Below are 22,184 nucleotides of genomic sequence, written 5' to 3'. Positions count from 1 at the left end.
ATTTCTTTGATTGTAGCAGGTGTAGGCGAGACACGACGTCGTCAAGGCAGGTCAACTTGTTTTCGTGTAGCTCTTTCTCGTGTGCCAGTACGGACTCCTCAATCGCTTTCCGAAGTTGCTCATCTTCCCTACGTTTTTTCTTCATTTCCGGTTCCTGTCTCGACTGGTGAGTGTCCGAGAGGTAGCCAGGGCTGTCCGGAAAAATTGTTGGCAGAGCATCGTGCGTGAGTCGCGTCAGATTCATTTTAACTTCGATGGTGCGACCGTCACGATCTGTATATTTTGTCGTCGTGCGGAGATATTCTTCTTTGAAGTGACGTTCGCATACCTGCACAAAAGACACATAAAATCCAATTGGTTTAAGTGTGAATTGTGGTGGATGTATGCACATGTAACAAAAGCAGCAACGAGAAGCACATGGAAAAAACACAATCGCACATGCCACTGGGTATAAAAGGGTATCGTAGCAAATTCTGTAGCTAAAGGGGCTGCAGCAAAGCACTGTGCTTGGAAAAAGAAAATTGCGCTGATGCCTGCGGGCACAGAAAATATAAAATGCTTCAATGCCGCTTATGTTTGCTTAAGTAACATTTGCGGCTCTAGTAGGCGAAACATACCGACATGAGAGGCAGCTACGTTTATATAAAATAGGTAAATAACCAAGTACTTTCTTAGGCTACACATCAAAAAGCGTGCTCACAAGAAGCTCCCTCCTCACATGTCGACATAGCCTTCTATGTACCGCAAGTTTGCAAAGAGTTATATATAAATAATACACAATAAATCTTTGTCATCTCCTGCACACAAATATTTACAGGTGACCAACGCAAAAAACTAACACTTACCAGTGGATTCTTAAGCATTGCGACGTCGATGTCGTCGCGCCGCACAGCACGCTGCCATTTTGATCTCCGCTCAGGATCGCGGGGGAACTCAAACAGTCGCACTTTTGGTCCATTGTCGTAATTTCCTTTGCAATTCGGTACACAGCAACGTCCCATTCTTCTGTATCGGTGGTACACCAGCACGAAAAACAGCGATGTTTGGCACAAGATGAACAGCAGCGGCAAAGAATAGCACCTGCGCCTTAGCTCAGAAACGTGGAGACGAGGCAGCCACGAGCATGCCTGGGCAGCCTGGGCATGCCATTAACGTTGCAACTAGCGCCCTCTGACGCAGATCGCCTAACCATGGAGGCTCGCGTTTCCCTACAGGTGGCGTTGGCTCCTCGGGCAGGGTAGCGTGACGTCAGACCGCGGCAGAGGAGGAATGCGTGGGCCTTGTTAGTCTAGGTGGCGTTGGCATGGCGCGAGGAAAAAGGTGCGGTCGTCAAGGACGATGTTGACGCATCCTAAACGTTCGAGCCACAGGTCAAAGGGGGACCGCGAAGAATGTTCTGCACGGACGCGGACAAAGGGCACGAGGCAGTTAAGCTCCTCGTCGTTCCGTAGTTCTTTTCACAGCTCAGCGTGCAGTTCGAAGAAACGCAAGGTGGCAGGACGAGACCAGGTGGGGAGTAGCGACGCGGTCAATCGAGTTCGTGTTGAAAGCGGGGCGCGGGGACGCAAATTGGCAGTAGACCGTAACGTCTTGGGGGAGCGGATAGTTAATCAGCCCTTTTGTTGTCCCTCGGCAGCCAGAGTAGCTTTGAAACTTCGACCACCCCGGGTTCGACTCAAAGTATGAGTCAGACGTAAGCGTTTGGAAAGGGAGGCCAAGAGCTTCCGTAGAAGTAAAGCATGTTGTTTTGTTTTTTATTTTTGAGCATCGGAAAGTTTTCGCGATTTGAGACTAGGATTTCTTTCAAGGTGTAAGGTATGAGCTTTGTTTATGTTTTGGTTTGAGAAAGCTCCGAGATTTGAAAGACGCGTTTGTATAAACATGTAGTCTCGCGAGATGCTCATTAATAAGTAGATAGGCTTTTTTTTTGCGTGTGTGAGTAACCTGAAGGTCAAGGTTATCGTCGAAAGACCTATGGTAAAGCGCGTGTGTTATTTAACCTTCTTTCTTTTTAAGTGTTTTTGAATTTTCTAAGGTTAAGCGCGTAGGTTTCTAGTAAGTGCATGAGTTGCACTGAGAGGCGTTCTTAGTTCCATTAGCGCGTGTCCTGTGTGGACGGAAGGAAGCAGACTTTATGACTGGGTTGCTCGTGTGTGTTGAGGGCAGCCGTATTCTGACTTCTTTAGTGAACGTGCGTGGAAAGAGTTAGTAGAAGACGCATCATTTTAAGAGTTCTGCGGAGTGTGTAAGTCCCGCGAGTTTAATTGTTCGTTTACGTCACGTGTCCTGTAGGACTTTCAGGGAAGAAACGTGAGTAAGCGTAAATGAAAAGTTTGCCTACAACGCAAGTACGCGTTTTGTTTAGTGACCACAAGGCTAGTGCGCTTGTGATTACGTACTTGTGAGGTTGACCAGATTGTTCAGTGGCACCAATACGTGCGATAAGTACGCCACTGCGATAGATTGGAAACATGCTGTTCGTGTAGTTAGGCCACTTAAGTTATGTTCGGCTGTTTTCATTTGTTGTTTGCATCGTCAACGACCCTTTTGTTTTGCAACAACAATAGTGCTCTGGTCTTGTCGGCATTCGGGGAGAAATGGATAGCGGTTTGGAAGGGTGGTTGGAACTGTTTTGTCGAAATTGGGGAAATAAAAGATCAGGGTTGATTTTGACTCAGTAATAGTCTGGCGAGTCAGGGGTGAAGAGCCTGCGCTTACGCGTGGTGCAGCGCTGTGCTGTTTTGTTTGTTTGACGTTTGTTCTCCAGGGCCCAGGATCCCGAGGGTTGTCAAACGAGGCTCGACCCCAGTACCCTGCAGCTTCTTTCAGCGTTCCTCATGGCCAGCGAATTCAGTTCACCGGCCATTCAGAACTACCGGGGCGAGGACGAGCTGTTAGATATGGAGCTGTTTCCTGCGATTACTTCGAGTTCCCCAAACCACTTCGAGTCGCAGCACAGCTAATTGAGGAATGCCGAAGCAGGAAAGCACATTCCAGAGGAGCGGCCGAGCAAACAAGTTTAAGGCAACAAGTTCACCTGCCAACAAGTTCGTGCGCCGCCGGGATTAGCAGGTGGGCCTCCGACAATGGAGCATGAGCAGCCCTCCCCTTATCCTCGTTAGAAGTGCATTGCCAGTCTGCGAGGCAAGACCGCAGAGAGCCGCCAGGTGTGACACCGCGACACGGGCGCCTACCATTGGCTGAAAGTGGCGTCATCGGCGCGGACTCTCCCATTGGTCAAACATGACGTGACTTACAGTGCTCGAAGGGTTTATAAGAAGCCTTCCAGAGAGACCTGAGCATTCTGGGACATTCCCTGTTTCCCTGATTCACCTCTCTCGAACTTCTTGCCGCGGGCCGCAGCGTCCGAGTTGCTGCCGGCCCGTAATGACTACGAATGTTACTTGTCGCTCACCTCCCTGTACATAATGTAGAATAAATCCTCCCAAGTTTTGGGTTTCCATCCCGAAGTCCCGTCCCTCAACCCCTACAGCGTGTCATGGCTGATTTCTCACCAAAGGCAAATATCCTAAGCTCCTCTTCTCCAAGCACTTTTAACTGCAGCTTTTCGGATAGGTTGCGATGGATGAAGGTTCGCTGACTGCCACCGTCCAGGAGAAGCCTGACAAGCGTACGTTCATGTGGACCCTCTGTCCAAGCTCGCGCTGTCTGTAGGAGAAACTGCTGCTCTCCTGTGCACATCAAGTCATCTCCCGTGCCTAATGAGGACTTCAACACCGTGGCTTGCTCAATCACCGGTGACGAAGATGCATCCCTTTCATCGGTGTTGCGACGTCTCCTAAAGTCAGGGTCGCACATTGTCGTTAAATGTCTGCCCTTGCAATGCGCACACCTGAGCCACTTAGCTTTACGGCATTCTCTTGCCTCGTGCCCTTTTGTTGTACACCGGAAACATCGATTGTCACGCTTCAGCACTTCTCTCTTATCCGCCACAGACATCTTTGCGTTGCAGTTGCCGGTCTCATGGCCGTTCGAATTACAAAATAGACATCCTGTGCTGTCCTTGATCGTGGTGTGCGGTGCCGCTGCAGTAGCCATGTTCGCCGCTTTAGTGTTGCTGTTGCGCCTTTCCTTTACCAATTCGGCACTGCTGTCTCTCGGAGCTTCGGCCCGCTGTATGATCTCCCTCGTCGCGACCTCTTTTCTCAAAAAACGCAGGAACTCCTCCAGCTCACTTCCCTCGTTCGTAGCCTCGCTTTTTCTTTGGTATTCCAGACGAAGGTCGGCAGGCACCGCTTTCTTTATTACGGTCAGTAACAAAGTTCCGTAAGTGCCAACACTCACGCCTAAAGAAGTGAGGCTGCGTACACCTGTCTCTACTTCGTCGACGAGGCTGCGCAGTTGGCCGAGATTCCGTGAGTCACGCACTGACTTGATGTTAAGTAGCCGTGACATGTGATCTTCTATAATAACTTCCTTTCTGCCGAACCTCTCCTTTAATAGCGAGAGAGCGACATCGTAGTTGCCCTCCGACAAGTCAAGTCCTGCTACCGCAGCCGCCGCCTTTCCTGTCAAGTAGCTGTTGAGGTACTTGAATTTGTCTACGTTTGAGAGATTCTGGTTAGCGTTGATAGTCGACTCAAACTGACTCCAGAACCCTTGCCACTCTCGAAGCTCTCCGTTGAATTTGTTGATTTCGAGCTTTGGCAGCTTTACGGTGGGGCGTATCTGCGAATCGTTTGCGCTAGATTCTCTTTGATCTGAGCAGTTAAGTGTGCGATCTGATGAAACATTTGTGCAGCTACGTAGCATGCGTTGTACCTTTGTTTTCGCCACGCTGATCTTTTCTCTGTACATTTCGGAGCATGCAATTTCCTCTTCGAAAGCTTCATCTTCAACGCCTTTTTCTATTTCCCGATCTAGCTCTTTCAGTGAGTCTTCTTTAACAGTAAGAAGATTTAGCTTTTCTTCCAGCTCACCGATTGATGCGCTGTCGTCCATGGTGGATACTTCATTGATCAGCTTGGTTGTAGATGATCGCGCCACGGCCCTTTTTCGCTTGACTCTGTCGATGTCCATCTTTTGAAGTCCCTATTCCCGGGTTTCGGCACCAAAAAATGTTGTGGAATAAGAGACGGAGCACTTTGAACTTAAGGAAACACGACAGACGTCCTTTCGCTTCGAGCGCATCAAGAAGACTGCTTTATTTTTCACTAGAAGGTATGGGAAATGGGAGAGAGTAGTGAGAAGGAGAAAGTCACAAAACACCATGCCACACAAACATTCTTGCACCACGTACGTGCGAAAAGCCATCGCCACAGGCCGGGCTGGCAGCGTCATGAGCCTCCGGGACATGAACGCCTGAGTGCAGAGGGGCTGTGCGGGGGCCCAAGGACCCGCGTGTCCGCAACTCCCCTGTGTGCAATAGAGTTATCACCACCATCTCCACACTTGGAACGCACCACCGAAGCACCGCACCGCCGGTTCGTTTGTATACGTCGCACCCGCCAGTAAGGCACGTAGTTCGAGGGGTATCAAGTGTCCGGCGCCTCTGAGAAGAAGTTCTCCTTGCCACTTCGTCGGTGGCCCGCAGCGCGGGGTTTAGCAACTGTCTGGCGCCGCTGGGGCGTGGGACCCTGGCTCCAGAATGGAGGATATACAACAAGCAGCAAAGAATACGCTTCGTTGCTGCTACTGCGTATGGTTGAGCTCCATGCCACCAGGTGGCTGCACCGTGCAGGAATTCGCATTTTCCCTTCTGCTCATCTCATGGCTCATCCCGTTACGGCACAGTCAAGCGGCCAGACCCTGTCCCCTTGCGCTTGCGTTTGCCCTAATACCGGACTCGCGAAACGCTATTGCGTTAGTAATCTTCCGGTGTAAAGTGACGGCCACAAACGCGGGAGTCCTGGCGCCGATCGGATAGCGGCAGCCCGATGCGCAGCAGCCAGTTCGCTCGTACGCTGCCTTGCAGAGGGACGCGATGTCGCAGCTTGACATATTGCCAGTCGCTACGTTTGCAGTCCACAAGGCAACAAAGTCGAATCATAGTGCTCGCGAAAAGACTGAGACCGACTCTGACCGCAGAGCTCTTGTCAAAATGGAGTACGTTGTAACACAAGCAGACGACACTTGCTCTGTGCCGGAAGTGCTTAAGTGTACTGAAAAATTGTTCTTGTGCATTCGCTTTATGTTACTTTCTTTTCATAAAAACAAATTAACTAACATTCCAACTATTACGAAGATCATTTGTTTACCATAAAGTTGGAAAAATTATCGATCACGCGGCCTGGTCAGCCAATCAGATAGCTCGCCCCACTGACGTGATATGGGTGATTCCGGTCATATGGGTAGGGGCGGCTTAAAATTCCGACGAGCAGTGCGCTGCGATCGGCAGCGATGTGCATTTTTAAAACCTTATAATAAATTACATGCTTTACGCAGAGCACTCAGATGTGTCAATTAATGATCAGAAGGACCTACTCTAACGACTCAGTACGTTTATAGAAAATCGTCCAAAGCGTTTCAGGGTCCCTTTAAGGACTAATTACGGTCTTCAAATGCTCAAATACATTTTACAAGCTATCCTCGCCATGTGCTGTGTGTCGGATATTCACTTACGTAGTCTTGTTAAGAGAAGTCAAATTGTTGGTTGGTTAATACTTTAAGCTTTGTTATCTTTTATTTTATTGTTTAATTTGATCTCTGCATGCTGAGGTTCTTTTGCTATGCTTGAGGCATTTTGTTTTCTCACCGAGTGCTGCTCAACTTACGCATGTGATCCGCGGCATTACGTGAATGTATTGTCTATTTATTGCTCAGGGACTACGTGTAATATTGTTGTGCTGCATCTTTATCCTGCGTTTTTACTAATACATCTGTGCTACCATCGTCCTGCCCCCTCTTGTAATAGTGGCTTAAGGAGCTTTCAAGCCGTTTCTGCGTTCTTTCTCCTTAGCCAAATAAATTTTTTATAGAAAATAAATTAAAGAATGCAAAGCCACGCAGTGAGTTGAAGAAGTTTCGCGATCTTTTACAGCCACTACCGTCCAAATGCGAAACAGTACTTCGAAAGTGCGTGAAAATCGCAAAACACACACACACACACACACACACGCACACCCACACACACACACACACACACACACACACACACACACACACATATATATATATATAGTCATATCATAAGAAGCCAACAAACACTGACACCAAGGACAACATATGGGCAATTACTTGTGCTTAATAAATGAAATAAAGAAACGATAAATTAATGGAAATTAAAGTGGATTAAAAAACAACTTGCCGCAGGTGGGAACCGAACCCACGACCTTATATATATATATATATATATATATATATATATATATATATATATAAAGGTTGTTTCTTTTATAATCAGTCTATTACGGTGAACCTAACGAAAATGGAGCTTTGAAACAATGCTGTATTGTTATGAGGTGATTGTGCGTGTTTCTTCAGTGTCCGAAGCCGGAAGCGAGTTGCGAAAACCGGCAGGATAACGACTACGTGCCACCGCAACTGATATAGCAACGTCCTTGCGCAAACGTGTCAACGATCGAGTGCGGACGTCGCAACTTAAAACACATCTTGGTCGATCGCAGGAATGGCTGCTTAGCAATAGCTTGTGGAATATGCTTCAGTCAAGTTTATTAAAATGTTTTCTCGTTCTACTCCGGAACAGTCATGCGCTCTTAATCGCAGTCGGCTTGTTGCGCAATTCATGGCGTTCATGTATAGTCGATTAGCCGCGATCAATTAACTAATCATTATTGATATACCAGCACTTTCTTTTCAGTTGCAGCAGATAAATAAAAATAATTCGGTGGTGTCAGACACTGCCGTTCCAACTTTTCAGGTTGATTTCTGCAAAGGCGGGAATTACCTGCATGAGAAATCGCATCCTCCAAGTAGATATAGTAATAAACATTCATTGATAATTTTGTTTATTTCACCTTAGGGCACATTCAATTGCGGAATTCAACTCCAGCAGTAATAAAGTCATCTCAGCTTACTAGAGACCATAAACTACAGCATCGATTTCGAATCATCGGTCATGAAGATGTGTTCCGAGATGCACTGACAAGGAACTGCCTCGCTTTGGAGAGCTTCTATGCGAATTTCTCTCATTCATTTAGACAAAGCAATTTTTGGCCAGCCCCTTTAGGACAATGCGTGGTGTCGTAATAGCACACTCCTCCCTAGCTGTCTAGCGCATCACTTACCGTATACCTCGTGACGTGCCGTTCGCCTGTGTTACTACAGTGATTGCCATGTCAAACCAGACACCAGCTCTTTAACCAAACCGAGAGGACGCGAACTTTATATTTCAATTTATTCAGAAACTACATATTACGGGATATTTGATTTAATTTTCGAGGGCAGGTTTCGTTGTTGATGTGCAGATTTGATTCGAATTGGAGGTATTAGTGTTCGAACACCCGGCCCTAATAGCAGTTCGATTTCGAATTCCATGACGACGAGTAATCGTTGCCCAAAAATGATTTCGGCGCACCCTCTCATATTGCTCAAGGGAGTACCTTTCTTGGCCTAGAACGCGTCTTGCTCACATGCGTTCTTATTATTGCAGTCGCGTTCTTTCGCATACAATTAACCTTGATTTTATCCGTGCTAAGGAAAAGTCAAGGAAAATAAGTTCACCCAGGATTACGGTACTCCCTACTGCGAAATTTGAGCATGGCTCTATATGTGTTTTCATTCCGCGATATATTGGCTGGCGCGGACAATCAGTCCCGTGCGGCACATTACAAACGGTGCGAAGTGTGCAGCGACTGGCCCGCTAATCTGAAGGTCGCGAGAGCCAGCGCGTGGCTGCCGCGTGGGCGCGCTTCAAGGGCAAGATATATAGTCCGGCGTAGCGCGCGCGCGCGCTTTACGCCGGACTATATCTTGCCCTTAAGCGACGTCGGTGAAAAGCGCGCACTCTACAGTCCGGCGTCCCGGCGTAGCCGGCGTGCTTAGGCGCGCTTGGCGAGCACAACGCCGCCGGCGCGGACATAGAGCGTGTTCTATTTCACGCGGCTGCCGCTAGACCAGAATGCACTGCGCGCTGCAGCGGCAGCGAGCAGAAGGCAGAATGGCGGCCTGCGGTGCGCGTACTGACAGTGCGGCTGTGGTTTTTTGAACATCCGTGTGGAATGACAGCGCGAGTGAGGACGCCTGCTTGAAGCGATTTGCAACCTTCCATGTGTATACGATGTGAAACGCATGGACCACCGCGACACAGAGCGCAAGAACAACGCGTAGGAAGCTATACGAAAGCAGTGTGGTCTCGCCACAGGTAAGCTGCATTTCGCAGCTCCTGTACTAGCTGGTGGTAGTCGCCGAGTTGAGGGCGCTTGTCGAATAGCTTTCGCATGTACATACATGGTCCGCTTCCGTTTTTGACGTAGCCGAAGTACTAATAATATGAGTGCGATGTTCTGGCTGTCAGGCACGGCGGCCGCATTTCGATGGGGGCGAAATGCGAAATACACCCCTTGTGTATTTAGGTACACGTTAAAGAAGGTACACGTACACAATTTAGGTACACGTTAAAGAAGCCCAGGTCAGAAAGAAAGTGGTTTTCGCACGTAAAACCTTATGTTTTTTTTTCTGGCTGTCAGGACAAGTTAACGCCATCCCGCAAAAGTTTTCATTTTAGCGCCCAAACAGCGCGCGCGCTACCCGAACGACGCGCATGCGCCATGTAAACAGCTGTTCGCCGCGGCGAAGTTGCGCTCCCGGACGCACAGATGGCGCCAGCCTCGAGCTGCGCGCGCACGCCGAACTCTAGAGGAAGCAAATTTCTTGCACCCCTGGCGTCGCTAGCGCAGCGTATCCGACTTCGCCTGCCGCGGCCTGGCGCGCCGAGAACGCCGGACTATATCTTGGCCTTCACAGCAGCCGCCGCCGACAGAACTCCCAGACGACGCGCGCTACTCTGGCGTCCGGAGCCATCGTCGCCGCACTAGGCTTTTCCTCTCACGCTTTCGCCATACCCTCCTCCGCTTTCCACCGCATGGTTGCGCTACACTCTCCCCTTTGCTTTCCTCCTCGCGTCTTTCATTCCCTATAATGAAAAGAAGAGGTAAGGCGTGCAGATACCGACACAAAAGAAGTGGATAACACGAACGCCGACTGTCAACTGAAGAAAGCACTGAGGCGAAAAAAAAAAGAAAGAAGACACAAAACTCATCCGCGCATGCTCTGGAAAGGTAGCACCACGTGTCAATCGGGTACACGTGCCGGTCAACGTGAGAGGTAACTGTTAAGGCATTTGATCTCTTCCTAATGTAAGGCAATCAAAGGCTGACCCACGCGCGCACTTCCGCCATTATTGACATCCCATGCCTCTACCCTAAGGCGCATATCTGCATTCCTATACCTGTACAATATCGCGCAGTCTTCCAACTTATGTGTGCAGTTATAATCTTGGTAGTCTTGGCAATGTAAGGTAAGATTAGAAGGCGATCCACCGGTTAACGACCTTTTTGTTCCATTAGCCTCTGATTGATGAAACGCCCGTTAGCCCTACGTAGAAATGGCTGCAGCTAAAGTGAACTTTATATACCACACCCTTACGACAGTCAGTAAAATTGTTGTTCTTGATGTGCATCGCTGGACAAATATCTGTTCTTTGTTTTGCCTTTCACCTGCTCCTTTTTTCGCTGCACGGCGGCGCATATCTTACCTAGCTTATTGGGAGCAGTGAAATCGATATTAACACCATATCTACTTGCCACTTTTTTAAGCCTGTGCGATAGTGATACGGTCTCTTGAAAGACGGGCTGGCGCTATCAGTCTCTGGACTGACACTGTTATGGGCGCGCCGGAGACGAGCCAAGGTCGGACGAGCCACGCACAAGACGGCAAAGTGGATCGGTGGGTGCGCTTCGGCAGGGATGCCCTTTGTGGCACGCAGTGCGCGATGTTTAATTAAGGCGCGAGGACGGGGCGACGCAGATGTTTCTTTCTTCGTAAGTGTTCTTGAAAACGTCGAAAGATTTTTCCATGCGTCTCGCAGCGCGGGGTGGTTTGGACGTTATTTGTTTATTCGCTGTTTGGCGGTTCCTTTATTTCCCTGTATCTCTCCAAATGTTCCAAGGAACGCAGGGAGAGAGTGAGAGAAAGTGTGACCAGTGAGGGACAGTCCTGTTGACCCAGTCAGGTCATTGGGGTGTCGTGATTTGCCGTGAGGGGATTCGGGAGGAGCAACCGAAGGGTTAAAACCTGGCTCCCTGCCTCTCACGGGGGTTCCGGACGCAGGAAAGGTGCTCTGCCCTGTTGCTTCTGCCGAGTTAAGGCGTCGGTTCCAGTGTAACCAAAGCGTCTAGACATACGGTTGGTGTTATGCACTATCGGCTATTTCGAGTTGATACGTCAGACTCACTGTAAATAGCTGTCGATGTATATATTATGGCGTCCCATCTTTGATGGAAGAGAAGGGACGATGACTGCAGCTGAAGAGAAGTTTATCTACCAAGTAAGCTGGTTATGCCAGCTTGGAGCACTCTGTGCTACAAGCAGGAAGGTAGAAACTTTAGTGTAATGCTGTGCGAACACCTCCCCTCCAGCTAGGATTTGTTTCATTAGCCTAGAAAATGCACAGGGCGCAGTTCTGAGCCCAAAAGGAAGAACCAAAGGCGTCGAAAGGCGCCACGAAGGTAACCAATTGGCTCACTCTTTCCCTCTGCGGCACATTCCAATATCCTCGCACTAAGTCGAGCGTGGAAATAAACTTCGCTCTGCTCACTTTTTCAAGACAACCTTGTACGTGTGGCATGGTGTACACTGCTAATAGTCACTGCGTTAAATTTAGGGTAATCGATACACGGGCGGGGCTCTTTACTGTTAGTTTCCACAATTATCACTGGAACTCTTCTTCACTCGGTTTGGCCACGTTAGTCATCTTTTCGACGGCTTTCCTCGTCAGTCGTTCTGGCCGCGGTGAACATTTGTGAACTCTTCGTCTCGTGCTGTCACGAGAGGTTAACTTAATATCGTGAGTCGTTCGACCCGTTCGACCAGGCACCTTCGCGAACACTTGTTTATGCTGAGTGACCAAATCTATCAGGTCTGCAAACTGGCTTTCGCTTAGAATAATACTTTCTACTGTCAAAGCAAGGATTTCATCAACAGAAAAACAAATGAGGTCACACGGGCTATATGGAGGTTCGGCTGCCACTTTTTCCGGTCCATTTAACAATTTCGATATCTGTACATGCTCTAAATACGGCTTCACGAGCTTACAGTGATAGATACCCACTTCCTTCTTACGACCCGGCAGTTTGACAACGTAGTGTGCGAAAGGTTTTGTTGTACCATCCCTTGGCCTTCCCAGTGTACATCCAACTTGTGCGCTTTCGAAGTGCTTAGCATGAGTACTACACGCCGCGGTGGTTTAGCGGCTGTGGTGTTGCGCTGCTGAGCACAAGGTTGCGGGATGAAATCCCAGCCGCGGCGGCCGCATTTAGATGGGGGCAAAATTCACGCCGAAACTCCTGTAGGAGTTTTGTAAGTATGCGTAAGCATTGTGCCATTTGCTCTCTCTACGCCGCCAGGTGTCATTGCCAATCTTATGAAACTTGATTTGACCAGTCTAAACTCTTATAGGTCGTTATCAACCTTATCGGACTCGATAGGAGCTTTAGCAACTCTTGTCGGTCGGTACCAACATTATCGCGATCGACCCGATCCTTATCAACCCCTATCTGTCCTTATCGGACATGATCTGACCCTTATCACCCCTTATCAGTGCTCATTTAGAGTGTTAGTTTAGATTAAGAATTCTAATTGGTCAATCTTAATTATCTTAATTTAGATTAAGAACCTTAATTTAGATTCTTAATTCCAAACAGACGTCATCTAAGATTTTTCAAAAGCATTTGACCGCGTTCCTCACCAACGTCTATTGTGTAAGCTTGCATGCTTATCACTCGACCCTCTTATCGGTTGCCTGGATTCGCTGCTTTTTAACTAACCGCTCACAGTTCACCGTCATCGCCAGTCATGCGTCTGAAACTACTGACGTTATCTCTGGAGTTCCCCAGGGTTCCGTTCTTGCTCCGCATCTCTTCCTAATTTTTATCAACGACCTGCCATCTGGGATTTCGTCATCCGTCCGTCTTTTTGCGGGTGATTGCGTCATTTATCGCCGCATGTCCGATAATACCGACCAGGAATCATCACAAGACGACCTAAACAAAATCCAGAAATGGTGTTCGGACTGGCTTATGCAGCTTAATATTTCAAAATGTAAATGCATGCACATCTCACGTAAACGTTCCACTGCCCTTTTCCCGTACTCGCTGAACTCCACGGCGTTATCAGTAACAAGCTCAGAAAGGTACCTGGGAGTCGAAATAACTAACAAGCTAACTTGGGTGGACCATATCACGAAACTTTGTGCTAACACTTCCATAACATTTGGTTTCATCCGAAGATCTCTGGATGTGCCCCCTTCATCCATCAGGCAACTAGCATACGAAACATACTTCTGCTGTAAAATGGAGTATGCCTCAGCCATATGGAACCATCACCAGGTTTACTTGATTCAGTCGCTCGAAGCCATTCAGAACCGAACGGCCCGCTTTATAACTTCCCAGTACTCACCTTGGCACAGCGTTACTGACATGAAATTGTCTCCCGGACTCGAACCCCTAGCACTCCGCTGGAAACTTGCAATGCTCTGTCTTTCATAAATTATACTTTAACTTTCCTGCACTGCGCGCGAACTTATTACATGCTCCGTTACGCTCATCGCACCGTTTGTTTAACTACTGTAGCATACAGCGTTTGTATGGTTCTTCCAACGCCCTCAACAAATCCTTCCTCCCCATCGCCATAAAAGAATGGAAAAATCTTCCCGAAGCCGTGGTTTTAGAGTCAAATCGCTCCAAATTTAGAGAGTTGCTATCAGACCATTTCAACCCAAAATAGGCACTTTTCCTCACGTTTCCTGTCCCAGCAATCCGACTTGCTTGTGTCATCGCCTATTTTTCCTTCTCTTCTTTTTAACCTCTTATGTTTAGCGTATTTCACATTTACGTGTACACTTATCTTTTAGTTTATTGCTACTCAGTTTGAGATATTTTCATTGTTCTGTTTATACCTGATGTTTTCTCCAGTTTATTATTTATTTTTCTGTTACCTTATCATCAGAAAAGCAATCAAGAGCGCACTAGGACTCCCCAGTACGACCTCAACCACGACACTCCTCAAACTTGGCCTCCATAACACCTGGGAAGAAATGAGCGAAGCGCACAGAGCCAGCCAGCTGGAACGCCTTAAGCTGACTCAAACAGGCAGAGCAGTACTTCGCAAGCTCGCATACAGCGAAAACTTCATAGCAGACTCAGACGCGAAAGCCCGATTGCCGCCACTTCTTCGTGACTCTATCTCAGTCGCTCCAATACCTCGCAACATGCATGCAACATACCACAAAGACAGAAGACAAGCAAGAGTGAGAGCGCTGAGCAAGAAATACTCAAAGAACCCGAACACGAGATATACAGATGCGGCAAAATACCCAGGTAGAAGAGCTTACGCAATCACCGTGACGAACAATCAAGGGAAGGAGCTAATCGCTGCCACCATACCGGCCAGAAATCCAGAAACGGCGGAGGAAGTGGCCATCGTCCTCGGCATCGCCACATGCAAAGATACAGCAATCATCTTGAGCGACTCGCAAACGGCATGTAGAAACCTACGAAAAGGCCGCATTTCTGCCGCAGCAGTGAAGATTCTAAAAGAAATAACAAGACGCCAAGAACTACCCGACACCTACGTCGCATGGACCCCAGGCCACGAACACCTGGCAGGAAACGAAGCAGCACATGCTGCTGCCCGAGAGCATACCAGCCGGGATTTCCTGCCGCATGGTCTCCGGAAAGCGACGAGGGTGGAGGACATTCCCATCAACTACGCCGTAATATTGCAACATTACCGACTGGAAAGAAGACAATATCCTCCACCTGATCCAAAATTAAGCAAGGAAGAAGCCACCGCCCTCCGCAGACTACAAACAAATACGTATGTACACGGAATTATCATGCACCGAATGCACCCCACCAAATGCTCATACCTATGCCGGTATTGTGACGTTCCAGACACGCTCCCACACATGGTGTTGGTGTGCCCGCACCGCGAGAAAAACAGTGATGATGATGCCTCAGAACCGCTACAAGCGATCGAAGAAACGTGGGAGGCAATGTTAAAGGCACAGAGCCTGGACGATCAGCGAAGTCTGGTGGACCGGGCCCGGGCTGCAGCATTAGCCAACGGCTTTCTGGACTGAGAGAGCCGCCCACCTAGGGCGAAGAAAGGACACTTTCTCGCTGTTTCTTAAAATAAACGTTCATTCCTCCTCCTCCAGTTACCTTTGTTTGCTTCTTTCTTTTTTTTTGAGCTGATGTATGGCACTTTCCCCTCGCTGTCTCCCCCCCACCCCCTTACGTAATGTCCCTGAAGTGACCCTTAAGGGAATAATAAATGATGATAGTGGTGATGATGATGATGATGATTAAGTTTACCAGAATTTCTCCGACCATTATAAGCCATTATCGCTCTTCAGTACCGTATATATCCACGTCGAACCATAAACAACCGTGATGAGACCCATATAATCCCTCATCACTCCTTGTCATCCTTATCAACTCAATGGTTGCTTCTCGTACTGTATTTCGCGACGTGAAGCGCATAAGTCCTTAGAGATTGGTGGCGTTTCGGTCGGTGAAGGAACGCCCCCAACGAAAAGCGCATCCCGCGACCACTTGAACGCATTGGGGATGTGGTGTGTTGGGGATTAAATTTTCCCAAAGGAGATGGAAACAGAACCGCTTCGTAGACAGCAATCACGCGCGGCGGCGCATTATCACACCAAACCGGATTCAGCGCTTAGTGAAAACGGACGTTTGCGGGCGAGCGCAACCAACGCACCGTAGGTGAGGCAGCCGTAGCGGCTGCGCGCTGAGAGCGCTCGTGTTATCGATCTTTATTGGCAACACATCATCATCAGCCTGGTTACGCCTACTGCCGGGCAAAGGCCTCTCCCATACTTCTCCAACTACCCCGGTCATGTACTAATTGTGGCCACGCCGTCCCAGCAAATTTCTTAATCTCATCCGCCCACCTAACTTTCTGCCGCCCCCTGCTACGCTTCCCTTCCCTTGGGATCCAGTCCGTAACCCTTAATGACCACCGGTTATCTTCCCTCCTCATTACATGTCCTGCCCATGCCCATTTCTTTTTCTTGATTTCAACTAAGATGTCATTAACTCGCGTTTGTTCCCTGACCCAATCTGCTCTTTTTTTATCCCTTAAGGTTACACCTATCATTCTTCTTTCCATAGCTCGTTGCGTCGTCCTCAATTTGAGTAGAACTCTTTTCGTAAGCCTCCAGGTTTCTGCCCCGTAGGTGAGTACTGGTAAGACAGAGCTATTATATACTTTTCTCTTGAGGGATAATGGTAACCTGCTGCTCATGATCTGAGAATGCCTGCCAAACGCACCCCAGCCCATTCTTATTCTCCTGATTATTTCCGTCTCATGATCCGGATCCGCCGTCACTACCTGCCCCAAGTAGGTGTATTCCCTTACGATTTCCAGTGCCTCGTTGCCAATTGTAAATTGCTGTTCTCTTCCCAGACTGTTAAACATGACTTTAGTTTTCTGCAGATTAATTTTTAGACCCACTCTTCTGCTTTGCCTCTCTAGGTCAGTGAGCATGCACTGCAATTGGCCCCCTGAGTTACTAAGCAAGGCAATATCATCAGCGAATCGCAAGTTACTAAGGTACTCTCCATTAACTTTTATCCCCAATTCTTCCCAATCCAGGTCTCTGAATACCTCCTGTAAACATGCTGTGAATAGCATTGGAGAGATCGTATCTCCCTGCCTGACGCCTTTCTTTATTGGGATTTTGTTGCTTGCTTTATGGAAGACTACGGTGGCTGTGGAGCCGCTATAGATATCTTTCAGTATTTTTACATACGGCTCGTCTACACCCTGATTCCGTAATGCCTCCATGACTGCTGAGGTTTCGACAGAATCAAACGCTTTCTCGTAATCAATGAAAGCTATATATAAGGGTTGGTTATATTCCGCACATTTCTCTATCACCTGATTGATAGTGTGAATATGATCTATTGTTGAGTAGCCTTTACGGAATCCTGCCTGGTCCTTTGCTTGACAGAAGTCTAAGGTGTTCCTGATTCTATTTGCGATTACCTTAGTAAATAGTTTGTAGGCAATGCACAGTAAGCTGATCGGTCTATAATTTTTCAAGTCTTTGGCGTCTCCTTTATTATGGATTAGGATTATGTTAGTGTTCTTCCAAGATTACGGTACGCTCCAGGTCATGAGGTGTTGTGTATATAGGGTGGCCAGTCTTTCTAGAACAATGTTCCCACCATCGGTGCAGCGGTGGCGTAGAGGTAGAACACCAGCCTCGCGTGCAAGAGGTCCGTGGTTCAAATCCCGGTGCCGGCAATTTTGAAAAAAAAAATCCGCGTGTTGATAAAATTGCATAAACAGGCCTGGAGTGTGGCCTGATCCCGGTGACCAGAACCGGTAACGCACTCCCTCACCAGAGCAGGATTGGCCAGCCTGGTGCAGTACTTGGCCACAACTTCCTATATGAACAACACAATCAAACCCCGGCCCTCAGTCCCCAGCAGCTGTGAAGCAACTGACCACGGCGGCGGTCAGACCTGCCATGCAGCAGAGGGTGCTAAGAATCACTGGCTCCGGACAGGCTGCCATTGGAATATGAACTTGGCAACGTTTAACGCTAGAACGTTATCTAGTGAGGCGAGTCTAGCAGTGCTATTGGAGGAATTAGAGGGCAGTAAATGGGATATCATAGGGCTCAGTGAAGTGAGGAGGCCAAAAGAAGCATATACAGTGCTAAAAAGCGGGCACGTCCTGTGCTACCGGGGCTTAGCGGAGAGAAGAGAACTAGGCGTCGGATTCCTGATTAATAAGAATATAGCTGGTAACATACAGGAATTCTGTAGCATTAACGAGAGGGTGGCAGGTCTTGTTGTGAAACTCAATAAGAGGTACAAAATGAAGATTGTACAGGCTTACGCCCCTACATCCAGTCATGATGACCAGGAAGTCGAAAGCTTCTATGAAGACGTGGAATCGGCGATGGGTAGAGTGAAAACTAAGTACAATATACCAATGGGCGACTTTAATGCCAAGGTAGGCAACAAGCAGGCTGGAGACAAGGCGGTGGGGGAATATGGCATAGGCACTAGGAATATCAGGGGAGAGTTATTAGTAGAGCTTGCGGAACAGAATAATATGAGGATAATGAATACCTTCTTCCGCAAGCGGGATAGCCGAAAGTGGACGTGGAGGAGCCGGAACGGCGAGACTAGAAATGAAATAGACTTCATACTCTGCGCTAACCCTGGCATCATACAAGATGTGGACGTGCTCGGCAAGGTGCGCTGCAGTGACCACAGGATGGTAAGAACTGGAATTAGCCTAGACCTGAGGAGGGAACGGAAGAAACTGGTACATAAGAAGCCGATTAATGAGTTAGCGGTAAGAGGGAAAATAGAGGAATTCCAGATCAAGCTACAGAACAGGTATTCGGCTTTAAATCAGGAAGAGGACCTTAGTGTTGAAGCAATGAACGACGATCTTGTGGGCATCATTAAGGAGTGACACTCTTACACTGAGTGTCACAGTGTTGCCTACTGTAACGTGACATCTCGACATCCTAACGTTAACCTTCCCGCACTTACTTTGAAGCGAATATCAACTGTTTTCTTTCTTTTTTTTTGGTTCAAGGAGTACCAGCGGTAAATGTTTGTGTCGCTTTATTTGTTTTATTTATTTTTTTTTTGTTAGAGAGCTGCCTACCCTGTAACGGTGGTATGAGGACTGAATTCACGCCTAATGGGGGATTGCACCGCTGGCCTCGCGTAGCGGTTCGGCGTGGGTAATGAAGTAAATTGAATCAATAACTCGACCCAACTTATTTCTCTCTACATAGCCACTTTTAATCGGAGAAACAGGGAACTAAATTTATATGACGATTTCTTTCAGGTTTTCAATATAAACTCGCGCCTCGACGTTTGTAGTTAGGAAGCTAATTGATGCAATTACTTTCTTTATTAAATTATTTGGCTCGTTTTTTTTTCCTGGACGATGTCAGCTTGGGCGCATAATTTATCTCCAGTGACGTGACTAAGGTAGATTTTGTAGGCGTCTTTTAAAAAAGAAAGAACGTTGTTGGGAGTGAAAAAAATGTGTGTAATCTCTTAATGCGACGAACTGAAAACGAGCGCGAAATTTAGCGCTGCTGCGGGCAGTTTTCCGGAGACCCTCAAGACGTTACGAAATGTGGGCTTTAGGGCTAGTCGATATCACTGACACCCTGTTCGGTACACTTGTCGCCACGGTGTGATTCTTTTGCCGAAAGAAGGGACAGTAGGGCGAGAAGGTGAGTAGGATGCTGCGTACTCCGAGCGAGAGAGAGAGAGAAGCAATTTGTTGCGAGGCTTTTCCCATAGTCACCTCCCGTACTCTCGGAATGTCGGAACGCCTCGCTATCGGCGTTCCTGGAGAAGCGACTGCGGGGGAGTGCAGAATGAAACAGTGATGGACTTGCGCGTCGCGTGCCCAGCTTTCGGCGGCACGGTCACTGTGTGGCTATCGACAGTTGAAGAGGTTAGCTCTGCACCAGGCTGAACGGACACGCATGTCACTGGTTTGTGATATCACGTGATGTCAACGCTGCCTGCTATTTTCTTGTAAGGAAAAGGCTCTTGTCAGCACACCCTTAACGCGACGAAGCTGCGCTGGTTTTGACGCGCTCATTCTGTACTGGTCGCACTGAAAGACGATATTTTTAAATACTTATTGCCGGATCGAAGCGATTCTGGCACCGTGCCATCATTATGGAGTCGGCAGCTATCTAACAAACGCAAAAGAGCCAGCTTCAAAAATCTTTCTTCCGCCACTCCTTCAATGACGGAAGGCTGGCTTGTCTCTGCTCGCAGATGCCTAGGCGTTTTACGGGCAAGTTGTGCCGATTTCTCTTCGAACACCTCGAACGCGGCACCTTCGGCGAGCAGCTGCTTTGGCTCGACCGACGGTCAGGCGTCTTCCAGCTGTTGTGGAAGCACGGCAATGGAGGCTCCACCGTGCCGCACAGGGACTGCGCCGTGTTCATGGTGCGCAAACTCATTTACCTCTGTGTGCAATCTAGTGCATTTGACGCGCACTTGCTGCCGGCGCTCTGTGCTCGGTGCTTCGCTTGAAGGTGTTTGTTGCCGCATGAACAATGAGCTATCTGAGCTCCAGCAGCAAGTTCGCAGTGTCGTGCGCTGCAAAAAAATAAAATAAAATAAAATAAATAAATAAATAAAAAATAAAAATAAATAAAGTGATGCTTCCAGGTGCTTCCCAATACATTTTGTAAAAATTTTATTTTTATTTATTTGCCCTCTAGACCAATGGCATTAGAGAGGGGAGGGGAAAAAATGAAATCGTAAAGAGAACGGCAAGATGCATTGAGTTATAACAATTTCAAACAGGCATGTACTTGAAACAATGGCGGTTAGTGCCTCGCAAAAGTTTGGTTATCAGTGATTGATGCAATGTCAGCAGGAAGCTGGTTTCACTCTATTGCTGTCCGCGGTGATTGCTGGTGGTGAGTTTTAGCAATATGCACCTGGTGATAGAGACCGAAAGTTGCTCCGCCTGAGCGTTTCTTGCAGTGTCACTGGCGTACGTCGCCACACGTCCAGCAACGAAGAAGGCATGCATCTTCGTTGTGGGCAGTAACTGAGGCTTCTGGGAACTCAAGATATTACAGGCACGAGTGCGGAAGGTTCTTTTCTAGGTCTTCAATGAGGGTGTCTCTTTCTTCTCGGTATTTTTGCCTGGCCACAGAAATTGTGCGATGTATATCTGCCTCGCCACAAGTAAACTGAAGGTAAATTCGTCAGATGCTGCTCGATTCTGAAGGCTGTCTTTGATTAACACTATCGGAGCGCTCTGGCGGTAGCGCAAGGTATACCAACTGTGCTTGTGGCATTGAAAACGCGACTTCATTAAGCGCGTTAGAGCTGGCCTTCTGTTCCTTAACAACGCCTTGTTTGTGTTGTACGCGGCGTTTGCAATGCCGCCGGAGCACTATGAAACACTTGGTCGAAAATGCGGTTAGTAACCTTGTTAATGGGTCGAGTTAAAACCAGATTCAACCCTTCAAGTAGGCAGCGCTAAGTTTTCACTACAGTATGTAACCATTTTCCGACTTCGTAACTCTGGGTGACGTAGCGTTTGCGCAATCGAAGTAAATGCGGTTCGCAAATGTGCAGACATAGCCTAGGTAGTGTTTGTCTTGTTGCGTGAATCGCACGTAGCTGCGCTACTGTACAATGTTTTGTACCCATGTCACACTGTACGTTTTAATAGCCTTGAAGAAAAGTCCACTTGTCGAAGCGTTGGCTCCTGCTTTCATCTTGTTCTCGTTTTGCTCATCGTCTTGAATTTCCATCTCCCGTATTCCCCGTGTTTTCCTTGTACGTTTTAATGTCATTCGAATCGAATGGCATTAGCATCGAATGACATGGGTTGCTACACAGCAATATTTAATGTCATTAGAATCAGACTACTTCCGCAATCGAATATGCTTGAGAAACTCATACAGCTTCGCACTCGAAGCGAATGCACACGCTGTACCCCAGAGACAAGGCTGACTATGACATCGAGCGTTCGTAATTTCAGAAGCATTCGTGTAAAGAGGAAATTACTTTTGCGCGGTTTAAGGCATCTTCCATATGAACTAGAGAAAAGCTGTACGGCAGGCTCCCGCAAAATGTTTTTACTCTGCACGTCATCGGCGTCTGGCAGACGTCGCTATATTAGTTGGCTATACCGTAAACAATAGGGCACCACTTGTATGTACGTGTTTTCGGCGTCTTGAATGGCATCTGCACTTATCTGACCATCGAGCCCCTTCCTCTCATTTGCAGGCTTTGCTCGCAATGCAAAGCACACATCAACTAACTGCTTCACCTACTGCAACTGAGGTTCGTTGTCCAGAGCTGGCATGTCAGTCGTATTGTTTTTCTTTCAATTTATCGGCTATGGATACCTATTACTCACCGGGGACCGTGATCATGAGAGCAAAATCGACCGAATAAATTTGGGTTAGAAAGCATACAGCAGGCATTGCC

At 47.9% G+C, this 22,184-nt stretch overlaps 1 protein-coding gene across 11 annotated transcripts in view; it reads left to right on the top strand.

Moving 5' to 3' along the window:
- The window catches only part of LOC139054842 (uncharacterized), a 138,405-nt gene that overhangs the window by 75,702 nt on the left and 40,519 nt on the right, over positions 1-22,184 (top strand). For 6 of the 11 annotated variants that reach the window (XR_011511552.1, XM_070532493.1, XM_070532490.1 and 3 more), the window contains exon 2: positions 20,001-20,174. The exons of 2 other annotated variants lie outside the window; for them this stretch is intronic. Coding sequence is in view for 8 of the 9 variants with exons in the window: in XM_070532493.1 (XP_070388594.1) it covers positions 20,001-20,174 (174 nt within the window). In the remaining variant the exon portion in view is untranslated. Of the gene's footprint in view, positions 1-19,978; positions 20,175-22,184 lie in introns of all 11 variants that reach the window. 3 more of the 11 variants (XM_070532495.1, XM_070532491.1, XM_070532494.1) reach the window with 1 other exon arrangement.

Source organism: Dermacentor albipictus, chromosome 1, assembly GCF_038994185.2.
Source record: "Dermacentor albipictus isolate Rhodes 1998 colony chromosome 1, USDA_Dalb.pri_finalv2, whole genome shotgun sequence".
NCBI classification, from domain to species: domain Eukaryota; kingdom Metazoa; phylum Arthropoda; class Arachnida; order Ixodida; family Ixodidae; genus Dermacentor; species Dermacentor albipictus.
Note: the sequence above shows the minus strand (reverse complement) of the source record. Positions and strands in the feature narration are given on the sequence as shown.